General features: G+C 46.7%; 2 protein-coding genes, 1 long non-coding RNA gene and 1 other non-coding gene across 4 annotated transcripts in view; 2 read left to right on the top strand and 2 right to left on the bottom strand.

Moving 5' to 3' along the window:
* The window catches only part of LOC124100238 (uncharacterized), a 115,476-nt gene extending 105,080 nt beyond the window's left edge, over positions 1-10,396 (top strand). The window contains 5 exon segments of the mRNA XM_058583015.1: positions 2,421-2,506; positions 3,362-3,721; positions 7,506-7,784; positions 8,291-8,545; positions 9,873-10,396. Coding sequence (XP_058438998.1) covers positions 2,421-2,506; positions 3,362-3,721; positions 7,506-7,784; positions 8,291-8,545; positions 9,873-10,159 — 1,267 coding nt within the window. The 3' untranslated portion in view covers positions 10,160-10,396.
* A 5,141-nt stretch (positions 10,397-15,537) lies between these two features.
* LOC124100143 (carcinoembryonic antigen-related cell adhesion molecule 1) lies at positions 15,538-20,315 on the top strand (the record flags this gene model as incomplete). Its single annotated transcript, XM_046455471.1, has 4 exons — positions 15,538-15,710; positions 16,636-16,688; positions 17,333-17,364; positions 18,454-20,315. Coding segments are annotated over 4 exons (381 nt in total), but the record flags the coding sequence as incomplete, so codon positions are not given.
* Positions 18,169-18,243, bottom strand: Trnaa-ggc (transfer RNA alanine (anticodon GGC)). Its single transcript has one exon. It is a non-coding gene; the product is annotated as a tRNA-Ala (tRNA).
* Positions 20,316-23,826: 3,511 nt separating the features above from the next.
* The window catches only part of LOC131424607 (uncharacterized), an 82,359-nt gene continuing 80,344 nt past the window's right edge, over positions 23,827-25,841 (bottom strand). Inside the window, exon 3 of the long non-coding RNA XR_009227927.1 lies at positions 23,827-24,560. This is a non-coding gene — a long non-coding RNA (uncharacterized LOC131424607). The remainder of the gene's footprint in view (positions 24,561-25,841) is intronic.

Below are 25,841 nucleotides of genomic sequence, written 5' to 3'. Positions count from 1 at the left end.
TCCCCAGCAGTGAAAGGGAAGGGGGAGGGCAAAGGGCTTGCAAGACCTGTCACCAGAGATGTTCCAGTGGCCAATAAGCACATGACAAGATGCTCAGTGTCATCAGTCACTAAGGAACCAAATCAAAATCACAATGACATCTCACTCCACACCTTCCTACATTCCCCAGGGACTCTGAAGAGCTGCAGTCACAGTGGAGAACACTTGGGCACTTCCTGCCAGAGCCAGGCAGAAGCCCATCCACCCAGCACTCCCACAGCTGGGCACGTGCCCACAGGATGGGAAACAGGGACTCCAATAGCTCCCCCAGGCTAAGGCTCGCCACACCATTCTTCAAAACTGGCAGGTGTGGAAACAACCCTGTGCCCATCAACAGAGGAATACATAAAAAACATGGATTACAAATATGTTGGATTATTAATTAGCCATGAAAAATAAAGCTCTGATGCACATTACAACCTGAGTAACCCAGAAAACATGATTAAACAAGAAGCAAAATAGTATGTGGTTGTATAATTTCATTTATATGAAATATCTGGAACAGGCAAATTCATAGAGACAGGAAATAGATTCAAGGTTACCCGAGGTTAGAGAGTCCTGAGATGTGATAACTTAATGGTCAGAGTTTTAGTGCAGGCGATGAAAAAATTCTGGAAATAGTAGTCATTGTATATTCATTCGAATGGACTCATGGCATGTATTTCTACAGTTAAAAGGGTTAATAGAGCACATTTTTGTAATAAGTATTACACTATGAAAAGTTTTTAGGAAAGTTGTGTAAAATACACCCACTCTGCTTAGTGTGTGTGTGCGTGTGAGAGAGAGAGAGAGAGACAGAGAGACAGACAGACAGACAGACAGAAAGGTGAAAGGGACTAGGGATTGTCCCCAGGAGCACTCTAAAACTGAACTACATTACATTTTTTTATTTTGAGACAAAGTCAAACTAATTTGCATGGTCTGGCCTCAAACTAGCAATCCTCCTGCCTCAGCCTCCTGAACAGCTGGGATGAGAGGCTGTGTCATGTATCTGGCCAGATCATCTCCATAATACTCACACGACACCAGCCAACTGCAGACATACCTCATAAAGCCAGTGCTTGCCCCCTAAAGCCTCAGGAGACACCTCCCCATGTCCTTCCTTTGAACCCTCAGGCACAGATGGCCCCTCCTGAGGCTGCCCAGTCCTCCCTACTCTGGAGCAGGAGTCCCCAGGACAGCTCCCGTCCTCTCCCTAGACTCACCCTGCCCTGGACAAAGTCAGGTATCCTGGGGAAACTCAGTAAATTGGACCCACTCTGCAGCCAGTAGGTCAGGGCCACCTGTGCCCAGGGACAGGATCAGCTCTCAATATTTGGCCCCTGGGCCGCATCCCTGCTACAGTCCCTGACACTGGCCACAGTTCTCCTTATGACCACCAGGGGGCGACATGAGACTCACAGTCAACACTTGGCTGATTGATTCTGAAACTTGGACCAGGCTTTGGCTCAGGAGGTGGAAATGTGGCCTGATTTCCATCCCCAATAGACCAGGGTGCCTTCCACGAACCTGCTTGGCTCCCACCCCCACTCCTTCCTGGGCCTGTGAGGACCTTGCACTGCCAGGGGTCTCTAAGCAGGCCTTTGCCTCTAGTATCACCCATGGAAAAAGTCAGGGGGACCACAGAGGAATCACTAGGTAGAGGACACAGGCCACCCAAGGAAGGCATGGGCAGTCCTGAGACACAGCTCCACCAAAAACTGGAGAGAGAGGGTCTCCCTAAAAATCTCTCCCTGAGGACCAAGGAGCCCATGGTCACCTACCTCCAGTACCACAGTCCTTCCCACCCAGGACACAAAGTGTGTGAAGTCCTGAGATAGCTGCTCAGAGGCCAAGCTGGAGACACCAGGTACAGAGAGCAGGTCCCCTCACCAGCCATCACTCAGTGGGCCCCTTTTTAGATCCCAGATCTCTCTCTCTGTCCCCTTCCTGCTGGGAGGAAAGCCACCTTCCTAGAGCATTTGAGAACATGGGGAAGACACAGGGCTAAACTGGGGTTCTCTGTCATAAAGGAAATATGCCCAGGGGTGAGGGGACCCCAGGGGTTCCCTGGGTGGTGCTGAGAGCCCTGAGGCCAGGACACAGCTGAGGCCAGTGCTGGGTGAGCCACTTCTCTCAGGGGACAGCGTCCCCACCTGCCTTGCTCCTCAGGGTGTGGCATGCAGTAGTGAAACCCAACAGGGAAAGCAGAAGGGACAGGAGGCAGGACTGAGAGGGAGGGGACAGAGAGGTTCCTCCACAGAGACCCCGCCCCCAGCCCACGTGACCCAGGAAAGTGCTCCTGCCCTGGGAGGAGGCTGAGCTCAGAGAGGAGCAGGCAGCAGGGCTGAGTGGCCTGGACCTGGGCTTCCCAGCGGGTCTCAGTGAAGCTCCTTCCACAGAGGGGACAGAGCAGCAGGGACCATGCAGCCCCCCTCAGCCTGTCCCTGCAGAGGGGGCATCCCCTGGCAGGGGGTCCTGCTGGCAGGTAAGAGGGACAGTTCCCAGAGGAGGGCGGGAGCTGGGAGCACAGTCTTGCTGCTGCCCCCTGGGAGGACACGACCCTCACAGGGGACACAGGGCTTCACTATGTCCCATTGGGAACCTATTGGGAACAGAACACAGAAGACAAAAGCTCACCAACAGGAACAGATGACGCGGGTCAGAAAGCTCAGGGGTGCTCTTTCCCAAGTTACTCACCAGGGGCCATTATATTTTGAAAATCGGTGTTAACAGCTCTGTCAGGGCCACCCTCCAAATAGAAAGGCAACTTGAGCAGTGGATACTGTCTGCAGCCACCAGCCTCAGACATTGGCACACAGACACCTGGACCCTCAGGGTGGGGACCCTGCTTCACTCATCCTCAGGAGGCTGACCCTGGTCCAGGCCCTGGGCCACAACAAGGGTCAGACTAGTCTCTGCCTCCTGGAGCTTCCTCTCTAGAGGGCAGGAAGCCAGGCCAGAGGGAGATCTGCAGGTGAGGCCAGGTGCTGTGTAGATCTAGGAGGGCAGAGAGCAGGGAAATGTCCACAGGGAAGACCCGGGTCTGAAAGGAGGTGGTCAGAGGAGGCGGGTGCCCAGGTGTCCTGGGTGTGAGCAGGGATCTGAGGGCACTGAGGGGCCAGCCTTGCAGACACCTGGGGAAATGTGTTCCCAAGAGAGGATGACAGGTACAGGGGTCCTGAAGGAATGGAGGTCATGCTGCTGGCCTTGACCAGGGACACACGCACACACCACACACCCCAAGGCTGAATAGTGAGGACTCCTGCTGAGGACCTGGGTCCCAACTTTCCACCCAGTACAAGGTCCCAGTATTGATGGATTTCTCTCATTTCCCTCCTAGTCTCACTGTTAACCTTCTGGAACCCGCACCCCACTGCCTCGCTCACTATTGTACCAGTGCCTTTCAATGTTGCTGAAGGGAGAGACGTTCTTCTACTTGTCCACAATGTGTCGAATACCACTGCAGGCTACCAGTGGTACAGAGGGCAAATAACAGACCGAAGCCGTCTAATTGTATCCTACTCGAATCTCACACACTCAGCTACCCAAGGCCCTGCATTCAGTGGTCGTGAGACAATATACCCAAATGGGTCCCTGCTGTTTGTGAATGTGACAAAGGGGGACACAGGATTCTACACCCTACAAGCCACAACTGCCGATTTTGATAGTGAAGCAGCAACTGGAGAGTTCCGAGTACATGGTGAGTGATGCCCCAGCCCTCTGGGTGGTGGAGGGGTCAACTCCACTGCACACACAGGACCCCAAGACCTGGTCTGCCTACCTCCTCCTGTGCATTACGTCCCCACAATGGAGTTGGAGTATTTAGTGCAGGACACACCCAGTGCAGACAGAATTCAGAAGAGCCCAGTCCTCTGCCAGAATCCACTGGCAGAGAGCAGGGTGGTCTGGTGGGAGACTCGGCCCAAGCAGAGCAGTCTCAGCCCAGCACCTGTGTCCTTCCCAGGAGCATGGCCCTGAGAAAGACCCTGCAGGACTGAGTCAGGCCTGGCCTGAGGGCCCTGGAGTCATCACTGAGAAGGTCAGCCCAGGGAGCTCCTGTCCCATACCTCTGTCCCAGGCTCCTGGCTCCAGGTGACCCTGAGGACATATGGTCAGGGTTGGAGTTTGGCTTCCTGTTGAGGGCCGCTGGGGAGCAATGATTTACTGGCTACCTGATCTGGTAGCTCCTGGAGGTGGTCACCAGCCAGGGCACAGTCCCAGGAGCCACATCTGGGCAAGGGCACCTGGGCATCTCCTTCTCCTGGGACTAGGTGTGGTGAACACAGAGGGACAGGTGCCTCAGGCCAAGTCAGGTGCCCTGAAGGACTTCTATGAGGCTCCACAGGAAGGTCCGTGTCCCCAAGGGGAGGAACAGAGGAAAGAGATGCCCCTGGAGCTCCTGGTCCTCCCGGGACCAGCCCAGGGCGCTCTCACTGGGAGGCAGATCAGAGTAGGGGCTTTTTCTTTGGGGGCAGCTCCTCTAAACCAAGGTCAGGTTACTGTGAGTATTTCAAGGTTAACTTATAGACAACATGGTGAACCAGACACCACTTCCCAGTATCCAATAAAGGGAAACTGAGGCACGGGGAACACAGTTGCTGAATCAGGTCACACAGACCATGGGTGGCAGGTCAGTGGTGCATGTCAGTCTGCAGCCTGAGCCCCGTGCTCTGCCTGCTGAGGGCCTATTAGGCATCTGTGGACCAGAGACCAGCCATTGGCTCAGGGCATTGGCAGCCTGGAGAGGACAGTCTGGTCTGGGAGTGAGAGCAAATGGAGGATAATCAATTTTTACTCTGGAACCAAATTACCTGCCTCAAAAGAATGTCCAGGCCTCCCCCTCCCACAGCTGGTCCACACTCTCCCTCACTGAACTTGAAGTCTCCTCTTTCCTGGTGTGTTGGGTGTCACTCCCTCTGTAGCATAAGGTGCTTCTTTTTTTCTTTTCTGGGGGGAGTAAGGGGAATGGGGGTACCAGGGACTGAACTCAGGGGCACTCGACCACTGAGCCACATCCCAGCCCTGTTTTGTATTTTATTTGGAGACAGGGTCTCACTGAGCTGCTTTAGCCTGACCATTGCTGAGGCTGGCTTTGAACTCACAATCCTCCTATCTCAGCCTCCTGAGCCCCTGAGATTACAGGTGTGTGCCACCAGCCCAGCCCTCTGGAGCATAAGGAACAGGACTTTTCTTTCTCACGCCCCACCAGAGCCTGCAGCCAGCACAGGGCCCAGTGTGTGGCCGACTCTCAGTGGTTTTATGACAAGGGAGGGAAGATCATGAATGAATGACCCTGAACCTCTTCAGAGCCTGGAACCTGCATGTGCAATCCCAGGGGGTTCTGCCACCTGCTCCCTGTCCCTCCTGGAGGCTGAGGCTCTTGCTCCATCCCAACAACCACCTCTCCTGAGGCCACCCAGGAGCCACATCACAGGATGCCCTTGGGGTGGCCGGGCTGTGGAGGGTCTTCAGGGTGGCCCTGGGTCAGTTCTGAGGTGGCCATGAGGCTCTTGGACCTGGGGCTTTAAGTCACTGTACCCCACTGCTCCCTGCCATGGCGATTCTGGCTGTCTTGCTCCTGCCTGTCCGTCCTCTCCCTCCTTCTCATTCAGGCAGGACTGGCCCTGCCCTGCACAATGAGCCATGCCCTTCCCTCCTGCACTAATGGCCATCTGTTCTGTCCACTTCCTGCTAACACCTGGGGCCAGGCCCCCTCCTTGCCGTAGTAAAGGGCACAAAAACAGTCGAGGCAGGTGGCCCTGTCAGGCTGCATCAGGGACAATGTCCCCGACTGTGAAGGAGCCTCCACTGTGTCCCTTCCAGGGCTCTTTCCTTCCATGACAATGACATGTGAAATAGGCCAGGACACAGGCCTGAGCATCTCCTCCATCTACTCTCTGCACTGACTCAGCGAGGGGGGCAGAGGCAGGACAGGGCTGCAAGCCCCTAGGTCCCAGGCTCCTTACACCCAGATGACTGGTGGCTCCATCCTGGTCCCTAAGTGGGGCTCACGCTCCTCCAGTGACTCCCAGGACCTTCCCCAAGGGGGAGCTGGACTGAACGGTGCTGTCTCCGGGGCTGTCTATTACATATGTGCCTGTGTCCCCATGAGGACACCATCACCATAAGGAAGGTCTGTCCCCACATGGTGTGATGCTCCAGCCACGGTCATTTACATTAGGCTCTAGGCTCCGATATGGAACAATTTGATGATCTCATTGCACTTCCTGGGGTGAAAAGAAAAGGAAGAAGGCATTCCACAGGCCTGTGTCAGGTTCTTCCCCACTTTCCCTGAGTCTCCATAGCAATTGGGAACATAGACTTCTAGATTGATTAACATGATCAATAATACTTCTCTGAGTTTGGTGTTGTGCCTCATTTTACGTAACAGAGACCCTCAGGCATCCCCTCTGACCAGTTCAGTCCTCCACCAGGACCCACAGGTCTCTCCTTACTCAGGAGGTTGCTGGTTTCAAACTGACTTTACCATCTGCCTTGGGTCATAATGTGACCCCCTCAGGACTTCAGAGCTCAGTCTAAGACACTGTGCTCCTTAGAGAAATATTTCTTTCAGAAAGGAGTCTTAGATCCCGGGTATCAAAACTATTTTCTCATATTGGAAAACTTTACCATCTCCCATTTCTACCCCAGGTCTGCCATACACAAGCCCACGAGGGCCGTATTTTCAGCAAGGTCCTGGTCCCCTCTTCCACCTCTTAGTGCTAATGTGTTTGGAACCATCCACTGGTCTCTCAGGACCATTCCACATGGCTCACCTGCTCTCTGCAGGGGGAGAAGGATGTAAAGACCAAGGACAGGAACATGATTCTGCTCTAAACCTTGTCTGTCCCCCTCACCCTAGAGCATTCTTTGGACTCATGCTTTGTCTTTCAGGTGTCACTGGCTCCTGTCAGTCACCAGGAAACACCTGAGCAGAACTGCCCCCTTGTGGCCCCAGCCTGACCACCCAACTGAATGCCCCCTGGTCTCCTAGTGTGGGATTTCTGTTCACACACCCCATTCTCACATCAGGCTGTGGGGTCTTCATGGGGTTTAAGCACAATGGGGTGTCCCATCATGACCCACCTCTAGGATGGCCTTGAGAACCAAAGGCTCAGAGGACACCCACGTGGGCCAAGCCCTGGAGTCCCTGCAGCTGGAGGGACTCTGCATCTCAAGGCCAGCCAGGGCCAGCAAGGACCAGCAGAGACACGGGGTTTCTAACTCCCAGTCCTGGGTCTGTCCAGGACCAAACTCTGCAATTAAGTGCACCTGTGAGGAACTCTGTGCTTCTCCCAGACACAGCCCAGGGGGCCCCACGACCTCTGATCCCTCAGGTCCTCCTGCATCTGCCCAGGATACCCACTCTGCCTGGTTCTTCAGGACTGAGGTTGGTGGGAGGTGAGAGGCCAGCTCAGGTGGAAAGACACATTTGTGGGGATCACAGGTACCACAGGGCAATCCTCTCTTTGTTGTCTGCACAGAAATATTACCCAAACCCAACATCACAATCAACAACTCCCAACCCATGGAGGGTGAGGAATCTCTAGCATTAACGTGTGAACCTGAGATTAATTATGCAACCTACCTGTGGAAGATAAACAATCAGACGATCCTAGATGGTGACAGGCTGAAGCTGTCCAACAACAACAGGACTCTCACTTTATTCAATGTCACAAGGAATGACACAGGACCCTATGAGTGTGAAACCCAGAACCCAGTGAGTGCCAACCGCAGTGACCCACTCACCCTGAATATTTCCTGTGAGTAACTTCTATTCCTCCATTACCCTGGCTGTGAACTCAAATACACAGGGCCAGAGGCTGAGCCACTTAGTCCCTCTCGGGTCCAAGTACACAGACCCTCTCTCCTGGGCACCTGGACTGGCTGTGCCATTTGCCCCAGGCACATCCAGGCAGGCCAAGCCTTGGGCCATGAATAGGAGGGGAGGGCTTGTGGTTCCCTAGAGAGGCCTGGGGTCAGCCACCTGGGACAGAGAAGCAGGGGAATGTCACAGATTAATTTCAGTGAACAAAGGGGGTTTGGTTGAGACTTTCTGTGAGTGTGTATGGTGCTGGGATTTGAACCCAGGGCCTCATGTATGCTTGGCAGGTGCTGTACCACTGTACTCCCTAGCCTAGTTGTGACATTAAAAAAAAAAAAAAAAAGTTGTGACATGGATCAGTAGTTATATTGTGGCCTTCTATAGTCTAGGAACTTCCCCTTCCCTCTGATGACATTACATGTGGCTTTATTCTGTTTGCTCCAGATGGCCCGGATGCCCCCATCATAAACCCCCCAGACTCACATTTCCATTCAGGGACAAATCTCAACCTCTCCTGCCACGCAGACTCTAACCCACCTGCTCAGTACTCTTGGTTTTTCAATGGGAGGCCCCTGGAATCCACACAAGAGCTCTCAATCCTCAACCTCTCTACAAATAATAGCGGATCCTATGTGTGTGTCGCCCATAACCCTGTCACTAACCTCAATAGGACCACAACCAAGAATATTACCGTCTCTGGTAAGTGGACCCTGGAGCACAGTATCAAGTATTGGGTAGAGCCTTGATTTTTCTGGAAACATCATGGAAGAAGTTACTTCCTAGCCTGGCACAAGCAAGTCCTGTCCTCTCCTGAGCCTCCTGCTCCATCCCAGAGACTCTCCTCTTGCTCTGACTTCTCATGACCAATCTAGGGTCCAGCCTGGAATGTGGGGAGGGGCTTCTCGCAGACCCAGAAAGTCTTAGGTAGTAGAAGGAGCTTCCCAGAGAGGGGGAGGGTCCTTGAAGTCAAGTGACTGCTTTCCATCACTAACTTGTCCCTTTCTGTCACCTCTCTGCTTTCTGTTACCTCCTCCGTGAGCATCAAGGAACCTGCATGGCTTTGCAATACGTTCCTCCTCTTTTTCCCCAAATGACAGGAGCAAAGCCCCCTCAGATGGGGGATGAGCAGCTCTGCTCCTATCCTGCTCCGACTCCATTTGGGGTGGGAGGGATGGGTGGGTGGGAAAGAGGCCTGGGAGGCCCTTATGGAATCTGGATCAATCGTGTGGTCAGTTGGTGCCTCCCAAGTCAGGAGCAGGGGAGGGAAAGAGCCAGCCTGGGGGCAGATGCTTCTGAGTTGTGTCCTGGCTCTGAAGTCCCCAGGTGCATAGGGTTGGGAACACAAGCCCATGTCATGAACCACAGAGAATAGCAGAGATGCACACCTGGAGGGACGGGAGCCTCACCTGCAGAGTCCCTGCGAGGCCGGGCAGGGCGGTGCCGAGAGCATGTGTTTGCAGAGAGGACAAGCGTGCCGGGGTTTGTCAACACTGTGACCTTCATCCCCACAGGTTTCTTTCACTGTGATATTTAATCCACAGGCCAGGAAATAAAATTCTTCTTCAAACTGACAAATCCTGTAGATTGGAATTTCTCCAGACACTAAGGTCATGAAGACGGGCTGGACCATCTTAATTCCCTGACAAATTATTTAATGAAAACTATACACTTTGCCTCTGAATGTAAAGCTACTTCCTATCTGAGAGCCTGACCTTCTAGAGGCACAGAAAGTACTAGAAAGAGGTTGCACAAGAGTGAATGGAAAAATTATTCCACCTGAGGATGAGCTTGCTGGACAGATCCTATAGAGATGTCCAGGGACCCTCAGGGGTCACCTGGGTGATCTGAGGTCGGAAGGAGAGGCAGCACTTCCTTTACATTGTTATCTGAATGATGACACCCAAACTCTGCAGAGGATCAGGGCCATCTTCTGGGCCACCTTACACAACTCACTGTGGGCCCTGAGCCACTGGCTAAGGTCTCCGAGAAAGGACCACCTCAGTTGTCCCCTTCTTTTTGTCCACAGAACCATTGACACTGCCCCACCTCACAGCTAGCAACACCACGGTGGCAGAAGGGGAGTCTGTGGAGCTGACCTGCGTCCCAAATGACACTGAAATCTCCATCCAGTGGCTCTTCAATAACAAGACCCTGCAATTCACAGACAGGATGCAGCTGTCGTCAAACAACAGCATCCTGACCATAAACCCAGTCCAGAAGAAGGATGAGGGAGAGTATCATTGTCAAGTCTCCAACCCAATCTCTTCCCTAAAGAGCAACCCCATCATGCTGACTGTGATCGGTGGTGAGTGACCCTCTGCCCCTCCTACATCTTACTGAGGGGATTTCTTTATCAATGGTATACAAAATGAATAAAAGTCACAGGGGAAAGAATATCAATTAAGACACTAAAGAAGTAAGCAGAATTGCAAAGTGGTTTGGAGTTTAGACTGTCAGTGAAATGTGTAGTCAACTTCTGCATTCGTGAGGAACTCCTTCTAGAAGTCCTGCATATACCAAAGGATGCTCTAGAGCCTTATAAAGAATGGCATACTTCACAGCAGCTTGGGAAGCTGCCGCAGGAGGATCACAAGTTCAAGGCCAGTCTTGGCAACTTAGCGAGGCTCTAAGCAACTTAGTGAGACCTTGTCTCAAAAGAAAAAAATAAAAATAAAAGGTCTGGGGACTTAGCTCAGTGGTAAAGTGGCCCTGAGTTCAATCCCCAGTACAAAAAAATAAATAAGAATGGCATAGTGTTTGTGTATAACCAACATTCTCCCTATTCCCTATACTTTATTTTGAAGTACTAGGAATGGAACCCAGGGCCTTATGCTTACTAGGCAAGAGCTCTACCACTGAACTATATCCAAGCCCTTTTTATTTTTATTTTACTTTTCAGTGCTGGGGATAGAACCCAGGGCTTCACACATACTAGGCAAGTGCACTACAGCTGAGCTGTTATTTTTATCCACAGCCCTTTTATTTTTGAGTCAGACTCTCACTAAATTGCCCAGGATGGCCTCAAACTTTTGATCCTCCTGCTTCAGCCTCCCAAGTAGCTGGGATTCCAAGCATGTACCACCATGCCCAGTAACTTCCATACACCTTAAATCATCTCTAGATTTTTTTAATATCTCCTACAATGTAAATGTTGTATAAATCGTTGTTATATGGTATCATTTAAGGAATAATAACAGAAAAAACCTCTGTACATTTTCATTGAGAACCCAATTTTTGTCGGACTGTTTTCCTTCTGCAGTTGATTGAATCCACTGGTGTCAAGTCCATGGATGCAGAGGGCCAGCTGCTCTGAGCTTCTTATCTTGAGTCTGGCATTTACTCTATGACCTCGCACCAGATTCTTTTCTTTTATTCTTTTTTTTTTTTTTTTTTTTTTTTGGACAGTACTGAGGGTTGGACTCAGGCTAGGCAAGTGCTCTACCACCAAGTTAAATCCCCATCCCTTTTTATTTTATTTTGAGACAAGTTCTGGCTACGTTGCCCATGCTGACCTCAACTTGCAATCCTCCTGCCTCAGCCTCTCAAGTATCAAAACTATAGGTGTGCACCATGTACCTGGTTCAAGATTCTTTTCTGTTCACTTTTTTTTTTTTTTTTTGGTGTGTGGTAAAATACACACAACCTAAGATTTGTCATCTTGGCCCCCTTGAAGCGTACGATTCAGCAGCATTAACCAGGTTCTGTGCAGCCATCACCACTGTCCGTTTCCAGAACTTTCCCATCCTGCTGTGCATATTCCTCAAAACATATTCCTCTTGTCTGTCTGAAACTTCAAACCCTCTGACCTCCTTGACCACCCAGTCTCTGGTAACCCCCATTCTGCTTTCTTCTTCTAGAAATTCAACATTTGTAGATTCCACATACAGGTGAGATCCTGCAGGGTCCCGCTTCCTGTTCCCAGTTTATTTCACTTCCTGTGTTGTCACAGTGATAGAACGCCCTTTTTTTGAAAGGCTGGCCAGCATTCCACTGTGAACATATGCCACCTTTTCTTTATCTGTTCATCCATTGACGGACACTTGGCTATTGGCAATGCTGCATGAACGTGGGGGTTTACTTCTCTCTCTGACAGACTATTTCAACTCCTTCTATGCCTATATTGGGGAGTGGAATTGCTGGATTATGTGGTTGATAATGTCCTTGGATGCATAGAATGTTTCAGCTCTCATGAGGTCCAATTTATCTGGTTTTTGTTATTATGAATACTTTTGTTGTCATAGCTAAGAAAACACTGTCAAAGCCAACGTTATGAAGCATTCATATTACATTTTCTTCTAAGATTTTTATAACTTTAGCTCTTACATTTAGATCTTTGATCCATTAGGAGTTAATTTTTGAAGATGATATTAGACACAGACTCAGATTCATTCTTTTTTTAAAAAATATATTTCTTTGTTTTAATAAATGCTTGTTTTTTAGTTTTATTTATGTGGTGCTGGGGATGGAACCCAGTGCATGCTAGGCAAGCGCTCTACAACTTAGCCACAACCCCAACCCTTCAGATTCATTCTTTTGTATAGGTATCCATCTTCTCAACATCATTTATTGAAAAGATCCTTTTCCCCATTGGACAGTATTAGCACCCTCATCAAAATCATCTGGCCACAGGAGTGTAGTTAGATGGAAGGAATAACTTCTAATGTTCTATAGCACAGTAGGATGTCTGTGTTTGACTACAATTAATTCTAAATTTCAAAATATCTAGCAAAGATGATTTCAAATGTTCCCAACACATAAAAAATTGTATTAATCTATATGTCTTTCTTTATACCAATAGCATACTTTTTTGGTTACTGTAGTATCGTACTAAATATTGAGTCTTGCAAGTTTGGGCTATTTGGGGTCCCTTGATAATCCATATGAATTTTTAGGATAGATTTTTCTATTTCTGCAAAAAAATGTCCGTGGGACTTTGGCAGACTCGTATTGACGGTATAGATCACTTTAGGTAGTATGGTCATCTTAACAATATTGTCTTCCAAATCATGAACATAGGATGTCTTTCCATTTATTTATGTCTTCTTTAATCTTTTTTTTCTCCCCAGCAATGTTTTGTAGTTTTCTGGGTAAAAATCTTTGACCACCTTGGTGAAGTTTATTTCTACATATTTCATTCTTTTTGATGCTCTTATAAATGGATTTTTTTAAAATTTCCTTTGGGATCATTAGTATGTAAAAATACCCGGTTGTTACATTGCATATTGATTTCATTAGCCTGCAACTATGCTGAATTTGCTTATTAGTCTTAACGGTTTGTGGAATCTTTAGGATTTTCTACATATAAGTTACTGTCATTTGCAAACAGAAATTTTACTTCTTTCTAAGATGTCTTTTCTTTCCTTCCTTCCTTCCTTCCTTCCTTCCTTCCTTCTTTCTTTCTTTCTTTCTTTCTTTCTTTCTCCTAATTGCTCTGGATAAGACTTCTAATACTAAGTTGAATAGAACTGGTAAAAGCAAGCATCCTTGTATTTTTCCTGATATAGAGGGAAAGCTTTTAGCCTTTTTCCATGGAGGACAATGCCAGCTTGGGCTTTCCATATACAGCCTTTACTATACTGAGGTGGTTTTCTTCTAGTCCCAGTTTGAGTGATTTTTAGTATTAAGAGATGTTAAATTTCATCAGTACCTTTTAAAAGTTTTGGATTTCTTTGTTTGTTTTTATCTTTGAAACAGAGTCTTCCTAGTTGCCCAGGCTGGCTTTGAAATTAAAATCCTCCTGCCTCAGCCTCTGAAATAGCTGGGCTTACCAATGGGCACCAACACAGTTGGCTAGTGCCCTTACTGATTCAGTCTCCTTACTAGTTAGAAATCTGTTCAGATATTCTCTTTTTTCATGATCCTGTGTTTGTAGGAATTTGCATTTCATCTAGATTATCCAATTGATGGCACACCATCAATTGAACTGAAAAATCTACCCTAAAATTAGTATGGATTATCAAGTACTCTTATTCTAAAGAAGAAATAATAATGTCTCTGATTTCACTCCTAGTTTTAGTAACTTGAATCCTCTCTCTCTCTTTTTTTTCCTTAATCTGGTTAAAAGTTGTCAATTCTGTTCATCTTTTTTGAAGAACTTTTGATTTCACTGATTTTCTCTACCTTTTTTTTTTAGTCTTTAATTTATTTATCTTTAATCTGTGCTTTCCTCATGGTACTAGGTTTGGATTTAATTTGTTCCTTTTCTTTTCTACATCCAAGTTATAAAGCTAGATTGTTGATTTGAGATCTTTTTCTAATGCAAGAATTTGTACCTATATTCTTCTTGCACAAGATTCTTAACTTCCTTGAGCCATGGATTCCTCAACTGAAAACTGCAAAAAAGTACTTGCTTCATGGTATTCAATTTAAAGATTGAATATAATAATCAGTTTACCTTTCAGCAAAATGCCACACAGAGAAGAAATGTTCCATAAATGTTAGCTTCTATTACTACTATCACCCTTAGCCTCAAGGTCAGGTAGCCAGATCCACCTCTTATTAGCCACATGAATTTAAGTAAGCCTTTTCACCACTTTGAGTCTCAGTTTTTTCATTCATAAAATGGAAATAATGTCTATCTGACAGGTCACTGGTCTGTTGTTGTTGTTGTTGTTGTTGTTATTGTTGCATTGTTTTTAATTTTTTTTAGACAGGGTCTTACTAGGTTGTAAGGCTGGCCTCCAATTTGAGATCCTCCTGCCGTGATTGGGTCCCAATCACTGGGTTTACAGGCTTGCGCCACTATGCCCAGCTATTTGACAAGCTTATAGTGTAGATCAAATGAGATACATACCAAGTATTTAGCACAGGTAAATACCGGTAGACAACAGTAGCGTTAGCCATCAGCCTTGAGTTAACTGGTGAAGGCTATACCTAAAATAGTTGCTGCAGAAATAAAGAAACAGATGCAAAAAGTATTATATATGGGGGGGGGGGCCGTGTTACACAAAAAACAAAACCACCGGGACTTGGTTACTGTCCAAACATGGGAAGGATAAGAAGGAAGTTAAGTGCAGACTTTTGAGCCTGGTGTTGGTTTTCATCTCCTGAGATGCAGCCAGGAGGGGGTTAGGGTTAGGGTTAGGGTTAGGGTTAGGGTTAGGAAAGTGGAACAAGATGGGGAGGAGCCTGAGAAAGGCCTCAGACCACAGGGCAGAGCTGATCCCCGGGAGAAGGCTGGGAGGAGGAGGAAGTGTTGGGAGGCAGTGGGGTTCTAAAGAGGCCAGTGGGGAGTTCTCAAGACTCACCCATCAGAGGAAAACCTCATCTTGCAAAATTGGGCTTCCTTTCCAACTCTACAGGGGGCCGTGGGAAGCGGGGACTCCTGCACACATGGAGGTGGATTCGGAGTGCTCCCATCTGGGCTTTCTGTCCATTACGGAGACCTGAGAGGCACATAATCGTGGCTCCCACAATTGCGAGGCCAAGGGAAAATGCAACCCTGAAAGGGTTGGCAGTCGTACAAAAATAGCAACTGCCTTTCCCAGGTTTCCAACGCCTTCAAATGACTGCCAACAGGGCAGCATGGAATTGAAAGGAGACCGATCACCAACCAGAAACAGGGAGTGGAGGAAGGATCGTGAGGATGTAGTATGCTGATCACCCCCCAGCACCTTCCACAGAAACGCATCCCTCGAGGAACAGAGACTACTTGGTGCAAGGCGTTCCCCAAAGCACTCCCTCAGTAAAATCACTTCACCTTCATTTCTTCTTCTCTTTTCTTAACAGCTGGCCCAGGCGGAGATGACAACATCAACCAACCACTCTCACCTGGGGCCATTGCCGGCATCGTGATTGGAGTCTTGGCTGGAGTGGGGCTGATAGCAGGCCTGGGGTATTTCCTGTTTTTCAGGAAGACTGGCGGGTATGGTGCCTTTCCTCCTCTTCCATGTTCTCCAAGGCCAACTGCCACGCTTGGGAGAGGGGAAGACTTCTTTACCTTACCTCCATCTCTGGGACTGGATCTCCTTCCCTTTCCTGAACTCCTCCTTCTCGGCACTCATTCCTGTGGGTGGTGGCTCTCCCTGCCTTCCTGCTCCCTGCCCTCCCTCTTGGACATGGTTATCCCCATCCCCATCCAGTTTGGAGGAACAGATCTGATTATGTTCCCCTGTCATCCCCCATCAGGAAGCCAAGGTCCAAGAAGGAAAACACAGGAAGAAATGAAAGGAGTATTATTAGGAGAAAGCAAATTACATGCTCTGTCCGCCACAGCAGCTGGAGATGGGAAGGACAGGACAGGAGGAGAATCTAAGAGAAAGTGGGAAGAACCAAAATCCTCTTGGACAATAAATAAAGTGGGGGGGGGGGTGCGATAAGCCAGAATCGAGGATCATGGGTTCGAAGCCAGCCTCAGCAACTTAAAGGAAGGCTTTAAGCAACCTGTCTCAAAATAAAAAATAGAAAGGGCTGGGTATATGTCTCAGTGGTTAAGTGCCCCTGGATTCAATCCCTGGTACCAAAAAGAAAGAAAGAAAAGAATAGAACTGTGCAGCAGGAGATGTAGCTCAGTGGTAGTTTGTACTGGGTTTGGTCTCCAGCACCAGAAAAAGAAGAGAAAAAAAAAATAGACCAAAGTGTGAACATCCAGCAAACAGGAAAGGAGTAAGCACCAAAGGAATAGTGGTTATGTTGAAGACTGAGGTCCTCAAAGGGTCAGCAGGACCAACCCAGTGTGAATGGACATCAAGGATCGCCAAAGAATTTTCTGCTAACCGTGTCCTTCCTAACTCAGGGAGCAAAGGTCCTGTGCTTGGGAATAGCAGTCACAGTGTCTGATATTTGTTTAGGGCAAGCGACCAGCACGATCTCACAGAGCACATACCCTCAGCCTCCAACCACAGTAAGTAAAGCCACTTGCCCAGTGAGAACCGTCTGCTTCATGTGTGCCCTGCAGGAAATGCCACAGTCACAGGCCACTCCCTCCCTTCTGAATTCTGACAGAGGAGGTCTCCACTGCCCAACCCGAAATTGGCATAGGTTCTCACACCCTTCCCAGCCACAACAGTGTCTTGAGACTTGGCCCCTGAGACAGGTTAGACAGGCCTGAGTCAACCACAGTTCCAGGAGCCATTCCCTCCTCCCTCCCTCCTTCCCTTCCTGCTCTACTAGGGATGTGGGCATTTATTCTCCCTTGGTGAGACTTTCCTTGTCTTGTGAGTGTGCTGGGTGCTGCGGGTCTCAACGTCCCTCCTTGCCACGGGAGCATGTTACTGAGAAACACATCTGTGCGAAAAATCAAGCCTTGAGAGCTGGTAGACGGGGTGGACAGAGGCCTCCTTGGCTCCCCCCGTCTTCCTCTGGTACTAGTGTGCTGGGTCTGAACCACAGACCCCAAGGGAAGCAGATTCCTTAATGGATGGTGGGCCACCTCCCTCAGCTCCCCACCCCCAACCACCACGGCCTGCCACCTCCTTCAGGTAGAAGCGCAAGGCCTTCATCAGCTCCGCGTTCCCTTGGTTGGTAACTCCTCTTTTGTTTCCTCAGGTCCGGGCCCCTCTGACCACTCTCCTGACAAGGTAAGCACAGTCCGTTTGCTGGCTCATGTTCCCCTGGAGAGAACGGAGTATTCTTGGGGACAAAATGTGAGACCAAGTCTGGGTCTAAGTTCTTCAATGCAACAACAAAGAAATATTGGTTAGTCAAGAGTCCACCCCAAGGTGAGAATATGTCCTTTGCAGTTGTCCCCATCCTGTGTTTAAACCCTGGTGGCAACTCTCAGCTCTGTGCACCCTTGACAGGTTACTTAACCTCTTTAATCTTCAGTTTTCTCACCAGTAAAATGGGCATTCTGCCCACTTCAATAAGCTAAAAGGATTAAGGAGTTAAGTACATAAAATACCTCATACACTTCCCAGCACAAGGAAGGCACCCATCCTTCTCCCATGCCTACTTCAAACAGGTCCTGCTCTTACTAGCAAAGGGGAGTTTCCATTCTAATGGATCTGAGGTCTGGCTCCTTTATTTTATAATCATTTTTACAGAATTTTTCTCATCTTAACCTTTCAATTGAGTGCACACGAATACTGAAAAGTACTGAAGTCATAAGTGATTTTTACCACACGTGATCTTTCACAAGGGGAACACACCCATGTCTGCAGTACCCGAATCTAGACACTCTGTGGCCATCTCCTTGCCCCCAAGAAGAATCCTTCTAGTCATTTCCCTACAAGATAGACCTCTGCCCAGATTGAGAGCACTGGAAATCAGGGTGCAGCATATCCCTTATGCATCTGGTTTCATTCAGCATTGTCTTGTGAGACAATTCATCCACAATTGTACATATTTGTGGTTTATTATTATTTTTAATTTTTTTTTTTTTTTGCAATGCTGGGAATCGAACCCAGGGCCTCAGCATGCCAGGCAAGTGCTCTACCACTGAGCCACATTCTCACTGCCGGGGTATGGTATTCCATTGTATCAACACGGTCATCCGCCTCTTCTAACCATTATTCATGAGGATGCTGGCAAGCAGAAAACCAGTAACCAAAGTCCCCTGCCAAAGCTAAATGTCCAGAAGAGGTGGCCACGCAGTGCGGTTGAGTCCCATCAGCCAGGGTGACACTCTGACCTGTGACACTGAGCTGATTGCTGTTTCTACTTTCCAGGGGGATGATGTTGCTTATTCTTCTCTGAACTTCAACATCCAGGAACCAACACAACCAACTTCACCCACCTCCCTGTCCCCGACAGCCACAGAAACTGTTTACTCTGAATTGAAAAAGAAGTAATGCAACCTGTTCTGCTCGCTGCACTGGTGATGTGCTCCAAGTCTCAGCACCCTCACTAGGAGATCTCTTGTGGGGGAGGGGGGAAGAAGTCCCTCCCCACCCCATTACACACCTCCCTTCTGTGTCAACAAATGGAAAGAACATCCGGGAGTGTTCGGGCACACCAATCTTCCTTCTTGTTGAAATTTGGCAAAGTAGACTTTGGGAGAGAATTGAAGGACCTTCCTGTCCCTCCGGGCTTCCTGACCTAGACTTGTTTTAAATTTACTTATCCAGAGTGTACCAATTCCTTCCCAACCCAGTCCTGAGCTATCAGATTCTAACATGAATTTTCCATAACCTTGAGAGTTATGTCCTTTTCCACTTAATTACTTACGCCTGAAAAAAAGAGAGAGAGAAAGTAAAAGCAGTAGTAGTGGCTTTTCCATTCTCTCCAAAACCCACCATCCACAGGAAAATCTAATATATAACCAGTAGTGACCTGGGAAATTCTATAACTTTGTCCACTGTCAGGGTCGCTTACCTACAGGACCAGGGTCTGAGCACCTTGCTGCTTAGCTAGAATACCACCTAAGCCCTTTGGCAGAAATGTTTCCAGAGAACCCACCAGAAACAACTGGAAAAATATCTGCCAAGGTCCATAGGTGATTCCTAAAAAAAAAAAAAAAAAATGCAAAAATCACACCTATGCCTTTAATATCTGGATGGGTGTTATTCAAGGAAGTGCCCAGAAAAGAAGAGATTATAGCTTTTGCAGGGGGGAAAGAAAGCTTTTCATAGACAACCTGCTGAGAACTTGGAAAAGGAGTAGAGAGCTACTCTTCATAAATTATTTAAATTATTGTTAAAGAATGTGTAATTGGGGGGTATTGGGAGGTTTTTTTCCTCCTTTTCTGATACTTTCTACCATTTTAATCTTTGTAACTGCTTACTTATGTGAATGGAATTATTCTTACTGGGCTTAGCTGTGTAGGCTGATCAGACCGCCTGAGGTTAAAGAAGCCACCAAAATGTCAACAGCCCTTGGCCAGAAGCCTCTGTGGCTTTTTTGACAAGAGCTCCAAATAGAAAACAAGAAGAGGCTTTCCTCATTCGTGCCAGGAATGGACAAGTCACCAGCTCCTTCTCCATGTTTCTGCCCGTGTGTTCTGTCCCTGTCTGCTGGCGTCCCTTAGGGTGTGTTTGGTCCTTAAAAAATGGGAGCCTCTAAAGGGAACACCACTGCTCATACCAATGGCGTGGTTCATGACCCAGAAAGCTGCACTGGTGCTAGTGCCCTTGGGACATAAGGGCTGTGAGAGGGGGTTAGGCCATAGTGGGGGATAAGCTGGCCCTGGATTTTCTGCTCTGAAACTTATCTTTTCTCACATAGGGTCAATGAGTCCCCATGTGTCTTAAGATAAAAATGAAAGACAGGAAAAGGAAAGGCAAATGTGCTTCTCATGCAGTCTTCTGCTACACAGATGGACTCTCTTTGGGGATATGAAGGGAAAGGTTGTATTTGATATTTGCTGCTTGATCTCCTGCTCTGCCTAACAGGCCTCCTCCAAGAGAATTCACTGGGAATTCTCCTACTCAGGTACCTCTTCAGGGATTTCCAGCCCTGACAGAGACTGTATATAGTTTCCCTCATCCATCCTGTGCTGGGTTATTTAATTTTGCCAGACTAAGGCCACTTCTGAATTATTTGTAAAATTTGCTCTATATTTATAATAAAAAAATCATGTATCAGACTTTCATATGCTGTCTTGTGGTTGGTACTACTTTAGACAACGCAAGTTTGCAGACAGAAAAGATTGCCCGTGGGTACACCTATTTTTAAGTCAACGGGTATCTGATGCAGCGATCAGAATTAGCTAAATTCATTTGCATATTTGCTAACAAAGTGAGCACATTTGGGAGCCACAGGTCACGTTCTAACCTGCCTGGAAGGAATGTGGATCTTCCTCTGGGAGAGGAAATGCCATCAGGAGTAACAGATCTCCCGGCCTCTTCCTTAGGGGCAAGTGACACTCACCATCTAGGCATCTCCAGTGAATCAGGGATGGAATACAACTGTCACTCACGAGGCGCTCCCCAAACTCGGTCATATAGAAATCTCTCCAGCATCTTCCATCTCTTCGTTGCCAGTGCTTTTCTTCTGCCTTCTTACAGAGCCAACCTCGATAACTTTCATTTATTGACTCCACTAGGTATTAACTTATTCTCTCATTCCCGTCACTTGTGATCAGCTGAAAGGTGCATGCTCTTTCTCTTCCCCCATCCCATTTCTCCATCCCCCAGACTGCTGGAGGCAACACAAAATCAGTATCCACCTCCTGGCCAAATTCAAAGGAATTCTCACTGTCCTCACATTTCATTTTTATATCCTCTAACACCACCGATGACCTTTTTTCTTCTGGGGCATTCTTCCATCCCCCACCTCTGTGGCACCCCTCCTCCACACTAGAATTAGTCCTCCGACCTTTATGTTTGCCTCCATGCAACCTCTCCTCAGCTGCAAAGAGCTCTGGGCAATGGCTCCTGCATTTATGTCTCTGGCCCCTGCTTCCCAGAACTGACGGCACTCACATCCAAATATCTTCTGAACTAGTCTTTGTTGAGACTGGCTGTCCTCCTCAACACACTGATCTCTGTCAGTGATACCACCAAAGTTCCCTGCTCTGTCATTTCCCAGACTCAATACATCGTCAAAGTCTGTTGTTTTGTTTTGTTTTGGGGGAGGCTGTACAAGGGATTGAACCCAGGGATACTTTCTCCCTGAGCCACATCCCCAGCCCTTTTTATTTTTTATTTTAAGACGGGGTCTCACTAAGCTGCTGCAGATGGCCTCCAATTTGCTCTCCTCCTAATCTCGGCCTCCCAAGCACCTGGGATTACAGGCTTGCACCATCATGCCAGGCCTATTAATTTGGTTTGTTTGTTTGTTTAAGAGAGAGAGAGAGAGAGAATTTTTTAATATTTATTTTTTAGTGGTTTTTTTTTTGGCAGACACAATATCTTTATTTATATGTGGTGCTGAGGATCGAACCCTTGTATACCAGGCAAGCACGTTACCACTTAAGCCATATCCCCAGCCCGCCTGTTAATTCTTTTTAACATCTTTCAGTCATGTGGTTCTCTCCATTCCCATAAACCCAACTGACCTGACACTTCAACAACTGCGCCAAGTACTGCTTGACTTATTTCCTGAAATCTTCCTTGCATATTACTGCCTCATTACCTTTCTAAAAAGTCGTTCATTCTCCTCCTCAAGAATCTACAGCAGGGCAGGTGTGATTGCCTGTTATCCCAGGGAGCCGGGAGGTTGAGGCAGAAGAATCACAAGTTTGAGGCCAGCCTCAGCAACTTAGCCAGACCCTATCTCAAAGTAAAAAGGACTGTTGGATGTAGCTCAGTGGTGCTGTGCTTGCCTAGTATGCTCAAGGCACTGGGTTTGGTCTCCAGTACCATTAGATCAGTTCAATATTTTTCTCTTACCAATCTTTCTTCATGGCCTTTCCCCAGCATAATTCCTCCATTCTAATTAGATGCGTGTCTCTACACATCCTTGCCCATCTAGCCAATGTATGCTAATTCTTAGTCCCAATGTTCTGCCTAAAAATGCATTCCAAACAGGGTGATCTCTCCATTATCTGCCCTGCAGTTACCCTCACCCTTCATCACAAGCAACCTCTAACCTCATGGAGGACAAAGATTGCAGCATAAATGTGTGAATCTAAGGCAAAGGACACTGCTACATGTGATTGAGGATCTTTTCCTAATGACCAATTTATGTGATGATGAGAGATACAGAAATGAAGAAGTCGGTGTCCCTGCTCCCAGGAACATAAAGCCTAAAACAGAAAATAGACATGGGGGGTGGGGTTGTGGCTCAGTGGTAGAGCGCTTGCTTAGCATATGCGAGACACTGGGTTCAATCCTCAGCACCGCATAAAAAATAAATAAATAAAATAAAGGAATTGTGTCCAACTACAACTAAAAAAAATTGTTTAAAAAAGTAAAATAGAGATGGAAAAAAATAATATTAATATAAAAATGAAAGGGATACATGCCTCAGGAAGACAGACATCCAATGGAAAATACGGCTCCACACTGAAATCACTGGAAAGTTTGTTAAAGGAATACTGATGCTCAGACACCACACAGATTTAGGAGTGGGACCTAGGCATTGGTAATTTTTAAACCTTCTGCATGCTACTGATGCATGGCCAGGATGGAGAACCCCTGCTGTCATAGATAGGAGCTGGGTCTACACTGATGGGTTTTAGATAAGGTTATATAGAGTTACCCAGGGAATTTTTTCAACATACAGAACCCTCTCCATCCCTGGAGAAGCAGGTACAGTATGCCCGGGCTTGTGTATTTTTAAAAACTCCCAAGTGATTCTCCTGTACATTCCTTATTAGAAAACAGTGACCTGGGCCATGGGTAGGATTGAAAAGATGAAAAAGGAATTGGAAGAACATTGGACGTGCTGGGCATGAGATGAATAATCTATTCTGCAAGGTGCAGAGAGAAACACAGGAAGAAATTGCTGGTGATGGCTAAACTTTTAAAGATGGGTGATCCTGCTTCTTTTGCATCAAGACAGCTGGGTTGATGTCTGGTCAGTAGAACATTTCAACAAGAGCAACCCCGGCCCTGTGTGGAACTAGGGGCTGTTTTGAACCCAGGCGGCGCTGTATGAGGTACAAATTAATGAACAGGAGAAGATTAGTACAGAAAAAAAGTTAAAACATGGCATTCTGAGAATGTTTGATTGCAAGCACCGATCTCCCGTGGTAATGATGGCGCTGACTTTCAGTGGTATATCGGGCAGTTACACAGAGACGCTAAGATGGTGAGAAAATCCGAAAACATCTCAGAGAATGCTGAATGGAGAAGTAGTTGATTAAAACCTGACCCATCACACCTGCAACGTGGATGTTGATGAATACTAATGAAGTGATGAATTGTCCCTGGCTCTAGTCACTTCAGTCTGAATGACATGCCCATTCAGAAAGGCCAGTTTGCTGTAAAGTTCATAGGATAGAACAATTTCTAACTGATACCACAAAGTTTCCTTTTTCTGTTATATGAAAACCTGGTGATAAGAAAAACATCCAGGAAAGGCAGACATGAAGGGAAAGCATACAGTTTGGGACTATTTCTTTTCTTTTCTTTTTTTTTTTTTTAATTCATAGCTAAACCATGAACTAATAGGTTTTTTAACAGAAAGTTCTTGACTTTCACATAATTAACCTTGTAATCAAATTATTCATGAGCACCTTTAATCACCTCTTTGGATTTAAGATACATAATTGTAATTAAAACTGAGAAAAAGTTTTAATGTAACACAGATTTATGAATGAATTTAGTGATATTTTTATAGAGAGGTGTCTGTTTGGTCACTGAGCACCATAAGTGGTTAGTAGCCAAGTCATGGAATATTTAGTCCTAATGTAACAGTAGAGAAAGGTGGGGTGGGATATTGAAAATGAAAGGAGAACATAATACAACAATAAAGTTTTTATTAACCCCCACTCCCCCCCAAAAAAGACTTGACAATCCCAAGTGTCATGAGGAGGGGAATAACCAGAATGCTTATAGATTGCTGATGGAGATCCACAATGGCACAGTCCCTCAGAGAAATGGCTTGATGGTCCTTATAAAGTTTTGACACACTCTATAACCCAGCGATAACACTCCTACATATTTATCTGAGAGAAATGACAATGTATAGCCGTGAAGAACCACACATGAATGTTCACAACAGCATTTTTCATAATGACCGAAAGGTGGAAATAATTCAAATGACCATCAGCAAATGAATAATAAGCAAATTGTGTTGTGCCAATAAGACAGGATTTACTACTCTTCTGCAACTAAAGTGTTCAAACTTGTAAGAAATGGACGAATCTTGCTGGGAGTAGTGGTGCATGCCTGGGATTGCTTGAGACCAGGAGTCCAAGGATGTTCTGAGTGACATAGTGAGATCCTGTCTTAGAAGGAAAAAAAAAAAAAGCAAAACAAAGGATGAATCTTTAAAATATCATGCTGTAGCCAGGTGTGGTGGCACACTCCTGTAATCCCAGCAGGTCAGGAGATTGAGGCAGGAGGATGGCAAGTTCAAGGCTAGCTCAGGAATTTAGCAAGGCCCTAAGCAATTTAGCAAGATTTTGTTTGTTTGTTTGTTTGTTGTACTTGGGATTGAACCCAGGGGCATTTAACCACATTGAGCCACATCCCCAGCCCTTTTTATTTTTGAGACAAAATCTCACTAAATCAACTATCATGCTGTGCAAAGTCAAACAGACATAAAGGAGCATGTATTATATACCAGTTAAATGATGCCTGCCAAGAATAGGCACTTTTAACTAATGGTGCTAAGAATTCATTCAAGATGGGGGGAATTAATTGTAAAGGCATTCAAAGGAATTCAGGGATGGCAGAATTGTTCTACATCGCAATTGAGGTGTGAGTGCATGGGTGTACACATTTACCAAAATCAAATTGTAAAGTTCAGGAGTGTAGCTCAGCATCATGAAAAAAAAAATTTTTTTATACTTAAGGTCTGTATGCATTTCAATGTATTCTAATTTTTGCCTCAATTTTTTTTTTTTTTTTGGTAAGGGTGCATGTACTGGGGATTTAACCCAGGAGCATTTTAACCACTGAGCCACAATCCCATTTTTTGAAATGGTCTCGCTAAATTGCTTATGGTCTCACTAAATTGCTCAGGCTGGCTATGAACTTTCAATCCTCCTGTGCTGGAATTATAGGTCTGCACCACCACACCAGGCTAATTCTTACCTTAATTTTTAAAAGTAAAATTAGATGTGGCTAATTCAATCTATCAGTACAAAGCACCAATATTCATATTCTATTGCTGCCTTACAAATTACCATGGACTCAGTAGTTTAAAACAACACTTGTTTATTAGTTCACAGAGCTGAGCTCCTTGCAGTCACAGGTTGAGGTCTTCATTGACCTACTGATAACAGGGACCACTCTCAGAAACTAGAGGATGTTCCAAGGTCCCAGCCCCATGACCGCCCCATTTCAGCAACAGAGGGTCTCCCACTCACACTTCTAAAGTCCATGATTTCTCTTTCTGAAACCAGCCAGAGAAAACTCTTTGCTTTTAAAAGATTCATGGGATTAGATTAGGTCCACTCAGATAATCTCCTTGATTAACTCAAAATCAACTGATTTGTATCTTTAATTATATCTTCAAAATCCTGATTGCCAGAACTGAGCACGGTGGTGCACACCTTTCATCC

The sequence above is a fragment of the Marmota monax genome, unplaced genomic scaffold, assembly GCF_021218885.2.
Source record: "Marmota monax isolate L192 unplaced genomic scaffold, Marmota_monax_Labrador192_F-V1.1 WCK01_AAM20220418_F8-fsc00149, whole genome shotgun sequence".
NCBI lineage: Eukaryota > Metazoa > Chordata > Mammalia > Rodentia > Sciuridae > Marmota > Marmota monax.
The sequence above is the reverse complement of the archived record's forward strand: the minus strand, read 5'-3'. Positions and strand labels throughout refer to the sequence as shown.